Here is a 17277-nt window from a genome sequence, read left to right as displayed (position 1 = left end):
GTCAACATACTCACAATCCAAGTAAGGAACATTGGAGCACGGTTGATAGGTTGCTAAGGTATCTAAAAGGTACTATAAACTATAGTTTACACTACAATGGTAAACTAGCGATTTTGGAAGGGTATTGTGATGCAAATTGGATCTCGGATACAAACGAATCCTTAGCTATTAGTGGGTATGTATTTATACTAGTAGGCGGTGCAATCTCATGGAAGTCCACAAAGCAATCTTGTGGGACGGGCTCTACCATGGAAGCTGAGTTCATAGCCTTGGAAAAGGCGGAAACGGAAGCCGAATGGCTTAGGAATTTAAAAGCGGATATTCCATTGTGGCAAAAACCGGCGCCATCGGTATCACTAAATTGTGATAACCAAGCGGCTATACATCTAGCCAAGAACCGGATATACAATGATAAAAAGTGGCACATACGTCTCAGACACAATCTTGTGAGACAGTACATAGATAAAGGAATGATAGTTATCGATTATGTGAAGTCAGAAAGTAACCAAGCTGACATGTTCATAAGCCTATGTCTGTCAAGAACTTATGTAGTGTATCTACAGAAATGGGGTTAATGCCTAATCCTTAGGTCATATGATGGACACCCTACCTATGTGAAGAGACTAAATGCCTGAATTAGGTTCAAGGGGTACAAACGAAGTTATCGGTTGACCGGTTCTGTACTACCACTTGTATAAATATTCATTACAAGCTGTAGATGGTGAAAGTAGTACTACCACAAAGAAAGAGGTTGAGCGGTAAAGTTCTTAATTAGTTTAATCCCAGGAAATGTGGGGGTGTGTCAGTTGTGGTGTACACCAGAGACTAACATAAGTGATTGTAGGGGGTGTGGCCGCCGCCAATGAGAACTTATAGGAAAGATCTCTAAAACATTCATGAGTTCAAGATAAGGGACATGACCAATTCAAAAGTCCAAAGTGGTTATATAATGGGTAACCCAAAAGTCGACCTATGGGATATGGTTGATGAGATGGTCAACTACACCAATGAGGAAAGGTTCAAGGAGTCTAACTCTACCTTTGCTCTGTAGCTCGGTCCATTAGACCTAGTGTAGGTTCAAGTCCGGAAGACACCTACAACGATGTGTCCTATAGTGTCTAATTCAGTTACAGCATGTGTCTTTCGTGTCATTTTGAAACTTGTGGGGGATTGTTAGATTTAAAATATTTAAAATATATTTCATTTTTTATGTTTAAAAAAGGTTTTGATTACTTTGTTATGGTGTGGGACCCATGTGATCAAGGAAGTAATGGTTGAATTCCAAAGGGTTGTAACATCCTATGGGTACCCTAAAGTCCATTCATGGTCACTATTATGAGTGATAAGTTGGATCAAGAATATTGATTGAGATTAATTTTATTTATGAAATTAATTCTCAATTCATGGTCATAGGTTATGTTATTCTCTTTATGGGGTTTTAAGGCCTTTCATGGTCCTTAGTGGAGAATGACCCTTTATGGGGTTTTAAGGCCTTTCATGGTCTTTCCCCACTAAAGACCATGAATTAGGAATCAATTCTCAATTCATGTCCATAAGTTTTTCTCCAATTCAATTGATCATTACTTGGTGGTTGGTCTTGGGAATTCCAAGGGTGTGCAAGGGTTGGTTTTGGGTCTATATAAACCCAACCAAATACATTGTAAAACACACATTTTGATATACATCTATGCCCACACTTTACAATCACATGAGGTTTATCTTTCTTCTCTCTTTTCTTCTAAGTCTGTGTAAGGTTAGAGGGTTGCTGTGCTGAAGCTTTTGGCTCCTTCAAGGGACTAGAAGAACTACTTTATCTTCTAGTTGGAGGTTGTTTTATCTTGGGATAGTGGTGCAGAACAATCCTTAGCAGTAGGAGGCATCAATTACCTTAATGGCAGCACCACAAGTGTGACTCAACCTTAATTTTGTTCAAAGCTTGTTCAAGTTGTTGCGGGTGTGACTCAACATCAAATTCAAGATTTGGTCTTCTCATTCTACCCAAAGGTCAAAATAACAACCTAGTTTCTACTGCTTAAGCTATTGTATGACAATTTGTGTTATTTCAATTGTTTGTAAGAAATTGTAATACAATTACCCAACATGTCTTGAGTCTCACTTAATATTCCTATTTATAATAAATATGGATAATACAATTATAACCCTTTAGAATATCATGCATAGGACTCAAGTAAAATGGAAAATGACTATAACAGCCTTAATATAATTATCTCAAGGGTCTATGTTCTATCACTGAATAATTACATTATGCATATGATTCTTCTGGCGCTTGCCGCGTTGTCATATTAAGTCCTAACTGCAGTCACATTGATTATGGATAGATCATCATTAACTTTTTGATGTTTAAAGACCTATGATGTATGTTTCTTATTATGTAGGTCCGGTCAAACACACTGGGAGCTGTTGGATTCCTTGGTGATAGCAGGAGAATGAATGTTGCTATAACCAGAGCACGTAAGCATGTAGCGGTTGTGTGTGATAGTTCTACCATATGCCATAACACTTTCCTGGCCAGGCTCTTGCGTCATATCCGACACTTTGGAAGAGTAAAGCATGCTGAGCCCGACACTTTTGGCGGTAATGGACTTAGCATGAACCCCATCTTGCCTTCTATTAATTGATCTTCAATGGCTTAAGTATCACGTATATTTTTCCCCTTATATATTCTTTGGAAAGACAACTGTAAGTAGATACATTTTCTCGTCTGTACCTGGTACCACATTGATTCATGTACAGGCCTGTTAATTTATTAAAAGGGACAAATGAAAAGGGAAAAAAAAAAAAAAGAAAGAGGAAGGATTCTGTAAATTTTAAAGGACTGCAGCCACAGCCATACGGATCAATGTAATCCAAGGTTGTATGGATGCAGATAGTTGATCTTTTATTTGTACACATTTTATACACATTTTAGAGCAAATTGATTATGCAAATTAAGAGAACTATCTTGTGTCATAGAATATTTGTAGTTCATTAAGGAAATTTAACTTTATGTTGGGTTGAATTTGTTGTTGCACGCCAGCTACATAAGAACTTTATCGATCATAACTGGTTGCTGTTACTGACATACAGATGTCTAGGACAGCCTGTTTAATCAATGTTGCAAAAGCAACCAGATGATGACAATGGTTTTGAACCTTTTGGTACATGTGTGCTGAATACAAGATTGTATGTGTTTTTGCTCTTGTGATTTCTTTTTTCATTTTCCATTTTCCCCTCGGATTTCAAGGATTGAGATTGTCCATGACTTGAGAGAATGGATAGTTAGGATTCTTATGCGTCTCTGTTTGCTGCTGTGGAATATTGAATAGGTGATTTTGGCTTTGAGGGCAGGGTGAGATCTCCTAAACCAATATTCAAATGTGTTTAAGAGGTCAGAAACCTATGCCGGGAGACTTCAATTGATCGGGATTATTCTCTGCAGCTTTTGGTGGGTTTCCAGAGGGCCATTACCCAGTGCGGGTCCGGTCTATAGGGTCAATGTGGGGATCCTGGGAGAAGAGATTGATGGAAAGCATACTTCGGGGGTCCTGTCTATTGGGTCAATGCGAGGACCTGGGAGAAGGGATTGATGGAAAGCATACTTTTATTAACGAGAGAGAGATTTAAGGATTCAGATCCTCCCTGTGCGGGTGCCTCTCCAGCGGCTGGGCTGGCATGATCCACATTCTGGCAAACATTCCAACGTACATCATGCCAGTTCAGCCATCGGATGAGTGCGGGAGTTCTTCTACATAAATATCTGTCAAGCACTAAACATTTGCTTTCAGTGCTACCCTATGTGCCAAATCAACCTCTACAGACATGTTTAAGAGTACAATCATCAGTAGGACGGAGTGGGGCCTTTCCATTCTATGGCTTTTGAAGTTGTAATTCGGATTCCATATGTAACATACGGTATCAGTAGTTTATGTTTACTAAAACAAAAAACGTTTAAGAGTACAATCATCCAAATTCTTAAACAGATAGTAAGCGTAAAAAACAAAAAAAAAGGTTTGTCTTGACAAGAGAAGTTTGCGGAATGTAAAATTTTCACTGCTTCCAAATAGTCCAATGGGACTAATGCTTCTGTGAGATGCTGTACCATATCAAATGCCAAACAAATGCTCTTTAATTTAGCGTCAAGAGTGTGGGTGCATTGCCCGGATCCGACTCGAACAAAGATTTGAGTTGCACCTGTAATTAAAAGGATTGCACACCGCCCAGAATTGACCAGATGATATGCTAATACTTCCGTAAGATATATTATTTTTATTTTTTTTTTGATGAAGAAAGAAAAGATTCTATTACTAAATAGATGGCAAATTGGTACGTAGTTCATCCATACAAGAAAGTTTCTGGGTACCAGCTAATCTAGCTTTGATTTTTAACCAGGTTAATATTCTATTATTTGTTATATTTCGGAAAATGACACCTTTATACAATCCCGAAATCTGCAAAAATTATGTTAGAAGGTCGTATGGCCAAGGAGAATGGGATGGAGTTGGAAGAAGTTCAATCAAAAAGTTGTCCGCACACCAAACTTCTCTTAGCTTCACACCTCTCTTAGTAGCAAAAGTAAACCCATTAATTATCCCCACCAGCTTCGGTTCCAAAACATCATGATTCTTAATGAAACCTGCACTGACCAAAATGAATTTGCCATCCATCAAAATGCCAAAGGCCCAACCAGAAGAGTTTAAGTCTTTGGAATCAACCCCTGCGCATAACAAAACAGGAAAGTATAAAATAGGTAAATCAGAAATGGAATAAATAAACACATCCTCCTCATAAGGGTCATTTACAGGCATAGTTGGAATTGGGGTAGGGGAATATGAAGATCCTGCAACCAGGTTGTAATCCTTCTCAAAAGTGAGAGGGGATTAGGTTTAAGAGACTTAAAACAAACATTGTTTCTAGCTTCCCAAATACAGTAACAAGTTATGATGAAAATCGAAAAAAAACCATTTAAGAGTAGATTTATCAAGCCTTCCATTGAAGAAAGTAGAGATGCAGAAATGTTCCATAGAGGGATGGGTAAGAAGCTCGGTTCTCAGACCCAGTGGACCAGCTGCCCAAATATGTTTAACCCAATCACAGGAGAAGAAGATATGCCAGAGGGTCTCATTACAAGACACCTACTTCTGGACCGATCCTTGGATCCCATCCTTCCAAGTTTCACTATCCTTTCGGCCCCTTCACATAGAAACTACCTTGAAAAAGTTTGTTTGTTTTTTAATGAGAATCAGTCATGGGATTGTGACCAGCTTTTACAGCTTGTCCCTGACCTTGCTTCTGTCATCCCCCTCATTCCCATTTCTGATAATTGTGACTCTTGGTGCTGCACTCTTGCCAAGGATGGCCGGTTTAGTACTAAATGAGTGGCTAACTTTCTCAACTCTCATGCCTCTGTTCGTGACTCCTCTACTTTCACTTGGTGGAACTTTTTTTGGAAACTAAATTTGGTTCCTAAGTTTAAATTATTTTTCTCGTGTATTACATGCAGGGATTCCAGTTAAAGATATTATTTCGAAATAGATTCAGGTCAATTCCACTTGTAACCCTTTTTTGAAACAGTTTTAGTATAAAAAAGAGAGGAGTTAGGAAAGTAGCGAACCTTAAGAACCTTAGCCCACAGGGCTTCACCATCATTTAAGAGTCTCCACCCCAATTTCAGAAGAAGGGCATTATTATGAATTCGGGCTGTCCTAAACCCAAGACCACCACCAGAAATAGGTCGACACAGTTGCTTCCAAGGAACAAGCGAGGCTTTCCTATGGTTCTCATTACCACCATTCCAGAAATTATGACAGATAGAATCAATTTTGCTACAAATGGTGTTAGGAAAATAAAAACAGTTCATCAGATATGCAGGTAAAGAGCCAAGCATAGATTTTATAAGAACACTATGCCCTGCAAATTAAAGAACGTTAGATTTCCAAGAAGAAAGTCTCTTATTAATTCTATTGACCAAAGGGGCAAGGCATTTTGTTATTGATCGAGAGGGAACAAGTTAGTCTCGAGATAAACAACATCCTTTGACATTTCAGGAATGCCTAGGATAGAACTGAGGTGAGATCTTTCAGCCAGAGTTACATTATTGCTAAAATAGATTCCACTTTTAGAAAAATTTATCTCCTGGCCTGAGAGATCTGAAAACAAGTCAAGGATAGCCTTAATGGTTAAGAGATCCTCAGGCACAGCTCTGCAAAATATAAGAAGATCATCGACAAATAACAGATGAGAAATCTCAGGGGCATGTCTAGCCACCTTGATCCCCCTAAACAAGTTCAAGTCCCTATACATAGTCAAAAGACGCGATAACACCTCCATAGCCGAGATAAACAAATAGGGACTGAGGGGGCAGCCCTGTCTAATTCCCCTAGAACCTTGGAAAAGTCCGAAAGGGCTCCTGTTGAGCATAGTGGAGAAAGAAGGGGTGGAAATCAAGGCATGAATGAGATTGCACAACCAATTTCCAAACCCAAGAAACCCAAAAATGGATGTAATGAAAGACCACTCAATCCTATCATAAGATTTAGACATCAATTTTTATAGCGACAAACCCCAACTTACCCTTTCTGGGTTACAAAAATGAAAAATTTCCTGCGCAATGACAATGATATCTGAAATTTGACAGCCTACCACAAAAGTAGCTTGGCAAGGTGATATTAAAAAAGGGTGAAAGGACTTCAAACGATTGGCAATAATTTTGATAAGAATTTTATAACTCACAGTGCACAAGCTGATAGGCCTAAAATCTCCAAGTTTTAAAGTAGACTCAACTTTGGGAATAAGGCAAATTAAATTGTGGTTCATACCATTAGGAAGGATAAGTTGAGAAAAAAAATTACAGATACACACACATGTAAATCCTGTTTGATTTCTTCCCAAAATATTTGGAAAAAGCATGCTTGAAATCCATCGATTCTAGGAGCCTTAAGAGGGCCCATAGAAAAATTGCATTTTTAACCTCATACAACGAAGGGGGATCGCATAAAAAACCAGGCTAATCAGGGGAGATAACAGGAGATAAAAGGCACTCCACAAAACTAGCATCCAAAGGGTTAGAAGTAGTGAAAATCTTTTGTAAATGTTCGACAAAGGCATTCACAATTAGAACAGGGTTAGAGATTTTCTCACCGTCCTCCAGGGTAAGGTAATCGATCCTCCTCAAATTTGATTTAACCACAGAATGATAATATCTTGTATTTCTATCCCCATCCTTTATATAGTTGTGTCTTGACTTTTGCAAGCAAAAGGCCTCCTCAACTTCGAAAATCCATTTCAAATTATTGGAGACCGAATTGAGAGTGTCAGCTGAGGGCACAACCAAATTTTCAACAGCTACAAACATGGAGAAAAAATTTATCCTTTAAAGCATTGACATGGCCAAAAACAGATTTGTTCCAACCACGGAGAATATTAGAGAAGGAAATTAAACAACAATAAAAGGGGTCTTGTGAGTGGAAAACCAATAAGTCCTACATAGATTGGTAAAATCAGGGTGATAAGTCCAGGCCAGTTGAAATGAAAATTTTTCCTAAAGGAGGGTTTATTAGGATGAGTGAAGAGGTTTTTCCATGTTGCGGAAAGACCTTCTCTTACCTTTTGCTCCCTTTCTTTCTCACTTCTTTCTTCTTATTCCCTTTCCCTTTCTCTCCCTTTTTGATTCTTCGTACTTCTTTTGGCAGTGGCTTTCCTTTCCCTGTCTGGGTTGGTGCTCGTCCTTGAGTGGGGCTAACTCTTGTCGGTTTTCTCTTCTGTGGAGTTGCTCTTGAAAGCCTCTTTGGTGGTCTTAGGTGCTCTTGGTGGTTTGTCCCTTCCTCGTTTGTGATGGCTTGGTCTTGATGCCGTAGTCTCGTTCTTTTGCTCGCCACTCGCCCCCTGTCCGGCCTTCTTCCCCCTTGGTGGACCGGGGGAAATATCTTTCACTGGAGGAATGTCCAAACTTGGTCCAGCACCATTCTTCGTCTACTATCTGGAGGGTTCCTGTGAGGCCTTCTTCGGCTCCTTCGGAGGACTTGGCGACTAAACCTTTGTTATGTTCTAAAATTCTATTTGGTTTCACTTTGGGGTATCCTCGACCATCGAAAGTTACTCTGTGTTCAAAACTGGTGGAAATTGGGAACCACTTGGACTAATCTACCTTTGCTGCTATGAACTTGATGGATTTATGGTGGAGTTTTGTTCCAGTGTTGAACGAGATAAGGTTCTTGCACTTGGACCATGGTGGTGTGGAAGGTGCCTAATTAATCTGGTTCAACATGCCCTAGACAATGATCTCTTTGTCTATGAAAGAAAGGTGTTTCCTATTTGGGTTCAGCTTAGCCCGGTTCCCCCTGAGGTGTTTTCCTTTGATGCAATCAAACAAGCGGTCTCCTGCATTGGGAAGGTCTTAGATCTACATTTAAACTTTAATGATTCGGTCTCCTGCATTGGGAAGCCTTTAAAATCTGTTTTCGTTGTGGGCGGTTTTTCCATGTTATGGATTACTGCTCTTATGGTAGAGCCATTGATGCACGATGGCCTCCGAGGGGATTCTTTGCTACTGCCATTACCCAACCTTTGTTATTAATGGTAAAAATCTACCCTCAGACTCGATGATGGATATTGCCATAATGGAACTGGATCTTTCTTCGTCTGACAATACAGGGCTTCCACTTTAAGTCCTGGGAATACGGATGAGATGGATGTTGAGACTTCCATTCCACTGATGTCTGTGGACACACTGCCTTCCTCTACACCGGTGCATACCCCTAACTTGGATGTTGATGGTCCTCCCTGTGAAGTGTTGTGTTCGGGTTCCAACCCTGTTGTGACTTCTGAGCCTGGGACTAGTAATTCGTGTGCCAAGGTTGCTAGCCCCCAGTCTAGCGAGGATGCCTTTATCTCCTCCTTGTTCATCAATTTGTAGCCTTTGCCTTCCTTTGAGGATACTTTTGTAGACAATGTTCTGGCTGAGGTCTACATTTATGGTGTCTCCGTTGACTGGCCTCCTTCTCTGGAACCTTTGTTTGGCCCTCTCCTTCAAGATGGTTCTTTTTCTGGTGCTCCCTTGGGTGTTGGTCCCTCTGTCTCTCCATCTCTAGTGAATATTTTGATTGATTCTGCCTCCTTTCTTGGGACGTCAGTTTGGCTCCATTATGCAAAAAACGTAAACTTATCCACCTTGTGGTTCTCCCTTCCCTCGCTGTTGAATTCACTTATTTCTGATCCATTTTGGAGTCCACCCTTGCTGCTTCTTTGTACCCTGCCTCTCTGTTGTCCATGGTTAAGGAGTGGTTGGGGGAAATTCCCTCCGATTCTTTTGATTGTGAATCCTTGGCTTCTCTTGGGCGCATTTCCTTCACTACGGATCCTGGTGATATTAAAAAGGACACTGGCACCTGGCTCTGTAAAGTTCTTCTATACTTTCTCTAGTTTTTTCAATTATTTCTTTGTATTTTTTATTATCTTAGTTTATCGGTTTGTCTGTTTGATCTTAATCGACGTGCTCTCCTCAGATCCTTCTTTCCTAGAAGGAATTTCCATTGAACTTCTATTTTCTTCCCTTTATTTTTTTTTTGTGCTTGTTATGCTGATCTTACTTTCTCTTTGCCCATGCTTTGTGTTTGTCCTTCTCTGTATAATCACCATGATTATATTTACCTGAACTATTAGAGGGATTAATAATACCTTCTCTCAAAAATGCTTGACCCACCACATTAAAAAAATGCATCCTGATGTTTTCTTTCTTTGTGAAATGAAATGCCATAATCATAATTCTCTTAAACTAAGGGACATTTCTAAATCTTATACTTTGGTTGCGGCCTCTGATTGCCTCCCCAATAACAAAGAAAAAGGTGGATTATGTGTGTTTGTTCATTTTTCTGTGGTCGTCCTGGATGTTGTTACTCATCCTTTGTTTTGGGGGATTAAGGTTACAGACAACATCTTTGGGGTTTTTTGGATCATTGGTATTTATACTCCACCGCATGCTTATCTGAGATTGAAATTCTGGATTGAGTTAGAATCCATTCTTTCCAAACTCTCTGAACCTTTTTGTTTAATTGGGGATTTTAATGAGGTCCTTTCCCAATCTGAAAATTTGGGAGGAACCCCTTTCCATCCTACCCCTTCTACCCTTTCTTTGAATAACATCATCTCTAATTTATCTATTGAGGAAGTGAAACTTTTCTGGTCCCCTTTCACCTGGTCCAACTGCCAAAAGCCACCAAAACTCATTACAGAATGTTTGGGTCGGGCTTTCTGTTCTACCTTGTAGTTTAATTCTTTCCCTTTGACTTCCCTAAAGAAACTTTCTTCTATGGGCTCTGACCATAACCCTAACTTCAGTAAGATATTCTTGCAGCAGAATGGACTATTTTCAAGTACTAACCTACTCCAAGACTAGGGGGGATCGGAAAGGGTGGATGATGGACAAATGCTATAACATGTTTGCTCTCGTTAAGGTTGGAGCTCAAATAAGGTATCGAATGTTTAAAACAAAGAATAAAGGACATGGTAAGGGTTCCATTGTTGTTGTGTCATCACTAGTTTATTCCTTGCACTTTGTTGCTGTAGAAAAACTACAATGGCGGTTATATGACCTGCGGACTTCGGCAGAGTTGCAAGGTTCACAGAAAAGACACTAGAGATGGCCAGAGCGGACTCTGGGGGGGGGACTCTCTAATGCCTAAGTCAGTTTTCTGGCAACAATGAAGAATTGTAGAGTGAATTCACATAGCTTAGAATTTGATCCATACCTGCTTGAGTGAGGCCCTATTTATAGTGAAGTACCTTGTGTTGTATGGTGGTGATGAGAGTCCCTTTTTGGTTCATCGTCTTGCCTAAGTTAGTAGTGTTCTTTTGGGAGACGGAGTAGACATGGAGAGTCCTTGTGTTAAGCTTCCAAAGGTCATGGCAGAGATTTCCTTGCATATTTGGGGACTGAATCCCTAGTGCATTGAGCCTTCTAAGGTTGTTGAGCTATCACAATGTTTGTTACCTATTTGGAGTAGGATACTTTTAGTAAACGGCTGATTTGGAAGGTTATGACCCGGTGGAATGGGTCCATATGGCACATCATAAATGACCAGATCATTTTACCCGTATCAGAAGCCCCCCCCACTCCTTCAGCTTAGATATAAGCTGCGAGAGTAGTTCTTCCAGATCATAAAATATGAGCTGCGTAAGTGGCGCTCCTAGGTCTGGGCCATCACGTGTATTTCGACATGCCACGATGCAGGAATCGAAGAGATGATGGCTATCTTGGGAACTCGTGAAGCTTTCAGTGGAAGTTGTTGGAGCTTTTCAAATTCTAGGTTCTCAGTTTTGTGCCTGTCACTTTGGCACACTTCCACTACTCCCCAGGGAGTCAAAGAGGCATTGACACGTTGTCGTGATCCTGTGAAATTTAGGATAATCATATCTAAACCGCTAATGTGAGTGCATCCAAGCCGTTGAATCTGCTATATAATGAGACCTTTGGCTTCATTTTCAAGTTTTTATTCCTGCATTTCATCTTCGTGGATTTCTCTCTTTTGGTCCTTGTCTTCTTCAAAGGTCGTAGTGAGATGAACAACTTGGTAAAAAACCGACCTCCGCCGTTGAGGTGGTCGACGAAAATGGCCTAAGCAAAAAGTGGAAGTTCATTCCTGAGGCAAGATCTGGCTTGTCACCTACTTCGTCGAATAAGGGGAAGGATCCCATAGTTGACATGGGCAAAAAGCATGCTGCTGTCGTTCCCCCTCCTACTAAGAAAGGTAAGGGGATCTCCATAAAGGATGGAGAGAAGGTCCAAGGTGCGGGCAAGAAAGGTGGTAAGGAGGTGTTTGAGCCACGACCAAGGTTTGAAAACTTGGGTCTCGGTGCCAACTCGGACCCTTGAAAAACCCAGTCGAGTCGAGATCTCGCCGAGTTGGTGCACTTTTTTTTTTCTCGACTCGAAGCCTCATCTCGATGGGTTTTAGACCTAGTTTGGGTCTGAAACTTGGTATTCAGCCTATTTTAGGCCATTTAAACACAATGACTCTATTAGATTTTGCAAAAACAAAGTCCAAATAGGAGTTTCAGTTAGTAGAAAGCAAGATAGACACTTACTTATGCTAGAAACCAGGACAAACACAGGACAAACACAGGACAAACACACTTATTTATGTCTAATATCACTAAAGTAAAAACTTCATTTACTTAAGATATTATTCATAAATAAGAAAATACCCCCTATTTGAATCCAATAAAAATAGTTAAAAAATCAAATTCCAAAAGGAAAAAAAGTCAAATCCCCAGTTCAAGAACAAAAACTGGATTTTCGGCGGTAGGTGCAATTTTCAACTTTCTAATGCTAGGGTTTTTCTCAAATCTAAAAATTCCATAAATCTTAATATGGTAAAACATTGCTAAAAACCAAAAATACGGTAAAATATTCATTTGTTTTGATGTCCAAAAATATATTTTAGTCAGAGCGATTTTGATAGCATTCGCACACACCGTATTAAGTTTGACCGGTACATAACTCTTTGAATATAAATCAGATTTTAGCAATCTTGGACTTGTTGGAAAGCTTTGTTTTGAAAGTTTTCCAACAAGTCCAAGATTGCTTAAATCTGATTTATATTGAAGGAGTTATGTACCGGTCTAACTTAATTCGGTGTGCGCGTATGCTGTCAAAATCGCTCTGAATGAAAATAGTTTTTTGGATATCAAAACAAATGAATATTTTACCGCACTTTTGATTTTTAGCAATGTTTTACCATAATAAGATTTATGGAATTTTTAGATTTGAGAAAAACCCCAGCATTAGAAAGTTGCAAATTGCACCTACTGCCGAAAATCCAATTTTTATTCTTGAACTGGGGGGGTTGACTTTTTTCCTTTTGGAATTTTATTTTTTAACTATTTTTATTGGATTCAAATAGGGGGGTATTTGCTTATTTATGAATAATATCTTAAGTAAATGAAATATAAATACAAAAACATTTACTTCAATGATATTAGACATAAATAAGTGTCTGTCTTGGTTCTTGGCATAGCTAGGTGTTTGTATACCAAGAATTTCCAGCAAGATCTCGAGATCTGGCACTCATATAAAGGACCTAGATGGGCATTTTCCTATGTCAAACCGAGATCTTGACCGAGATCTCGACGAGATATTGACATTTTGAGACTCGTAGGCAGTCTCGTATCGGGATTTTGACTAGGTTTCGACCCTGGCCGAAACCAAAAATTCCAAGGTTTCGACCAAAACCTGGTAAAAAATTGGGATTTTTCTAGGCCAAAATCGAAACCTGCGTTTTGAGGCATAAAAAATGTTTTTTGAACTTTTTTTGTGCCACTTATTTTTACTATTTTATACCTAATTCATGAATTAATTTCACACAAAAAAACACTCAAAATGGTATTATTGGTTCAGACACAAGTTTACTAGTGTATGTTGAATGCTTTTGTACAGTAGCCCTACTACAAACACTAATTATATATAATTTAGCTATTGGAAAGTAAATATGCAATTAAAATAATCAAAACATACATTAGATTAGGGAAATACAAGTATACAACGCTTACCACTCAATACCACATGGAGTTTCTTGGAGGGTCCAATCCACAAGTTGTGTTTGGCTGAAGATTTCGTTGATGCTTCTCCGAATCAGCACATATGTATCCCATGACATATTTTGTGCCCATTTGTTTTGATACTCTATGACAACCCACCTATAAGCCCCATCATCAACATACCAAAGGTATCCCAACTTAAGAAATGGCTCATTGAGACTGGAATTGGGTGGAGCCAACATAGATGGCTGAGACAGTCTATCTAATATATAAAAAATTGAAATGAAATGACTATGCCTATGTACTAATTCTTTCAAAAATTAGATTGGGGGGAAAACCATTACCTTCAAGCTCCAATCATACAAATCCAAGTTGTAGAAGGGTTGAATGAGTAGAAGAATGCAAAAATAAGTGGGAAGAAATCAAGTGATTTGGCCAAAAACTGCTAGTTTTTCCATGAAATCCCAAGGAGCAATGTCGAAACCTGCAAAACAAGGAGGTATTGGTCAAAACCTATCGAAATATGTCAGGTTTCGATCGAAACCTGTGAATAATATATATGGTTCGACCATATTTCGGTTGAACCCTAGAAATATGGTTGAAATCTGTCAAAACAGGGTCGAAACTTGGACCAAACCAGTATCGACCCTTGGTTTCGTTTTGGTAAGTTTCAAAATGGCACGTCTCGGTCGAAACTTCACACAGAAACTTAAAACCATGTGTTAATTAAACATGCATACCATTCCATTAATAAAGAGGTTTAGATATTACCTGAACGGAATGGAGACGCAGTAGAAGGGATGATCGAATGTGGCTTAAGGTTACGAGCACATCGCAGTCTCTACAGGCTTCTCCACTTGAGAACTCCACACCATAAAACCCTGGTAAAGATGGAAACCCAAAGGAAAACACAGAACTTTAAAGAGTGGAGAGACTATTCTCTGTTATCTGTTTTAGGGTTTAAGCCAATATTTATTTATAGGCTAAAACCCTGGGCACCCCACCTATCCGATTCCCTCTGGGACTCTAGAGGGTAGGAGAGGTAAAGAAGGGATCGGTCACTTAAGTGACCTTCCCTCTCTCTCTCTCTCTTTGACTGGGTTTGACTGGTCCACCCTATGTGGGCAAACCGGTTGGACCCGGCGGCCCATCCATGATTTACACCATGTTTGTGACCTACTGTTTTAATGGCAAGATAGTACCCAGATACTTCCTTATTGTATGAATCTACAAGTTGTAAGCGTGGGTCTTGTTGGACAAGTGTGTGTCCATCAAATCCGGTTCGGTCCGGTTCAACCCGGTTCACCTTTGTATTGAACTTTTATACATTTTAGTTTAATATTATCACATGCGATATAAACTTTTTGAGCATTATGTGTCCGTAAGTTTTACTTAAAATGGTAGTCACAACTAGGGTTTGGGCTGGGCACCCTTATCATATGGTCATCGCATTGGGTATGCCTAGACATGTGATGTCAGGGTACGAATGTGAGTGCTTGCTCACATGTTTGATGTGTGCATTGGCGAAGAATCTACTTTGTCGATTCCCTCATGTATTACTGCCAGATGTAGGAAGGGATAGACATGTGTCATCGACACCCTTTGCCTGAGGTAACCCTTTCGCTGCAAAGTGTGATCGCATTCTTTGGTTCATCAATGATTGAGACTCAAGCGAGTCAAAGCCTGTGTTATGGGAATGCGTGAACACTTTGTGAGTGAAGGAGTTATCCAACATGGTCACCACTGCCCGATTAGGGGAACACCAAGATTGAGACTGTCTGTGTATGGTCGGATCAGAATCTGGATCCAGTGCCGTTTTGGAAATGGTTTTGCAAAAATCTATTTTACATAAAATGATAGATTATATATATATATAATTATTTGAACAAAGTGTTTTATCAAGTTTTACGAGATCCGATCAGATGCACAGACGCTCTTATATGGACATGTACTATGGATTGGGGTTTGGCAGTACATGTGTACATGCCCTAGATTCCATAATGATGGTGTTGATTAGTGGGGGGGGGTTGTATATGATAAATTGTTATCATATAGGGAGTTATTTGGAATTTGCTATTTTAATTGGTTCTTTATTTAATTAATGGATATGGTGCTAATTGTAATTATCCATAGATATTAAATAAAATAATTAATTAATACTTTTCCTATTAGATTATGCTTCTTCACCAAGCAAAGGACTCTGAGATAAACAGATAAAGCCAATCAGAGATAAACAGATAAAGCCAATCAGGAGATAAACAGATAGAGCAAATCAGGAGAGAGAGTGTCAGACTCTCACAGGGATTCTTCCCATCTGGGTTTTGGAAACCCATCTATAAATAGAACCCAAAACACAGGAGGGAGGCAGGCTTCCACGAATTTCACAGCCACCCCCTCCCACAGTTTTGGCTCTCCCTCTCTCTCTCTTGTGATTTCTTCTTCTTGCTCTCTTGTTTTGAGAGCTAGGGTTTTAGAAACCCAAATCTGATTGGAGATATATTCGGATTGGCTTGGAGAACCTCGGTAGCGCCATTGGAGGTTCAGATCTGTTTGCTTAGAGTGCTTCTTGGAGGAAGAACCACTGTTTATCTGAGGAGCAACACTTGAGGCTCACCAGGTTAGCAATTCTTGATTAATTCCTTCAGTTTTAATTGTTTAATATTTATGGGATGCGAAAGAAACTGGAATCGATTTATTTCCGCTGTGCATTCGAGTATGGGATGGATCCCTCTTGCCATGTGATGACTAGAAATGTATTTTTCTCTGTCCCTAATGTGTTCTAAAATTGCATGGGACACATGAGGGAAGGAGAGACACTGACAGAGATGCACCAGGGTTTCCATGGGCATCCATGGGAAACCTTAAAATTAAAATGGGGCACCCATGGGACACCATGGGATAACCGAGGGTGTGCAAAACCCTAATTTTCAGTTAATTGGTTTCCCTAGGGAACCATGGTTTGATTCCTGGACCGTAGTTTTACCTACAGGTCTCCCATACGAAATCGTATTGTTAATATTTTTTTTTACATTATTTCCACTCTATGGGGTGTTGGCATGTTAGGGATGGGAAGGATATTTCTATCCATAATGATCCTTGGATACCTGAATTTTTCGATTCCTAATTCTGTGAGCCCAATTCCTTCTCTTTAAAATTAGTGTTGTAATTATTAATGGTAGTTGGAATGTGCCTTTGATTAACTCTATTTTTCCTTCTCATGTTATTAATGCAATTTAAAAAATTTCTTGAGTAGTAATTCCTTTTCCTATTTCTGGATTTGTCCTTTCACAAGGGATGGAAATTTTTCAACAAAAATAGGGGCTAATCTGTTTATTAAAAATCATGTATATACTTTTAGGAAAAAAATTCTGTGTGAAGAAGTGTACCGCCCACGCCCAGATAAAGAGGGGGAGTGAAATGACTGCTCACCCCCATGATGCCAACTCGCAGTCTCACTAGCTCCGTGCACGCAAAGGGTCCATGCTCCACCACAAAGAACACTGACCCATACTTCCTATCGTCTCTGATATTTCTTATGTTTGGAAAACGGTTTGGTCTCTAAAGATCCATCCAAGTTTGTACACATTATTGGGCGGAGTTTCAGCCAAGACTAAATTGTATCTCCATTTGCAGGTTGATATTCTCTTCTTGTGTGTGTGTGGTATTTTTTTTTTTGTGTAAAAGTGGTTGAGACTGATTCGCATTTGTTTCTTTTTTCGTTAAACATCTTTGGGTTGCAAGACCTTT

At 39.5% G+C, this 17277-nt stretch overlaps 1 protein-coding gene across 1 annotated transcript in view; it reads left to right on the top strand.

Moving 5' to 3' along the window:
• Positions 1–2789, top strand: part of LOC122646789 (DNA-binding protein SMUBP-2) — a 65671-nt gene extending 62882 nt beyond the window's left edge. The window contains exon 7 of the mRNA XM_043840393.1: positions 2397–2789. Within this exon, the coding sequence (XP_043696328.1) occupies positions 2397–2639 (243 nt within the window). The 3' untranslated portion in view covers positions 2640–2789. The remainder of the gene's footprint in view (positions 1–2396) is intronic.
• Positions 2790–17277: the final 14488 nt, after the last annotated feature.

This window comes from Telopea speciosissima, chromosome 11, assembly GCF_018873765.1.
Source record: "Telopea speciosissima isolate NSW1024214 ecotype Mountain lineage chromosome 11, Tspe_v1, whole genome shotgun sequence".
Taxonomy (NCBI): domain Eukaryota; kingdom Viridiplantae; phylum Streptophyta; class Magnoliopsida; order Proteales; family Proteaceae; genus Telopea; species Telopea speciosissima.
The sequence above is the reverse complement of the archived record's forward strand: the minus strand, read 5'-3'. Positions and strand labels throughout refer to the sequence as shown.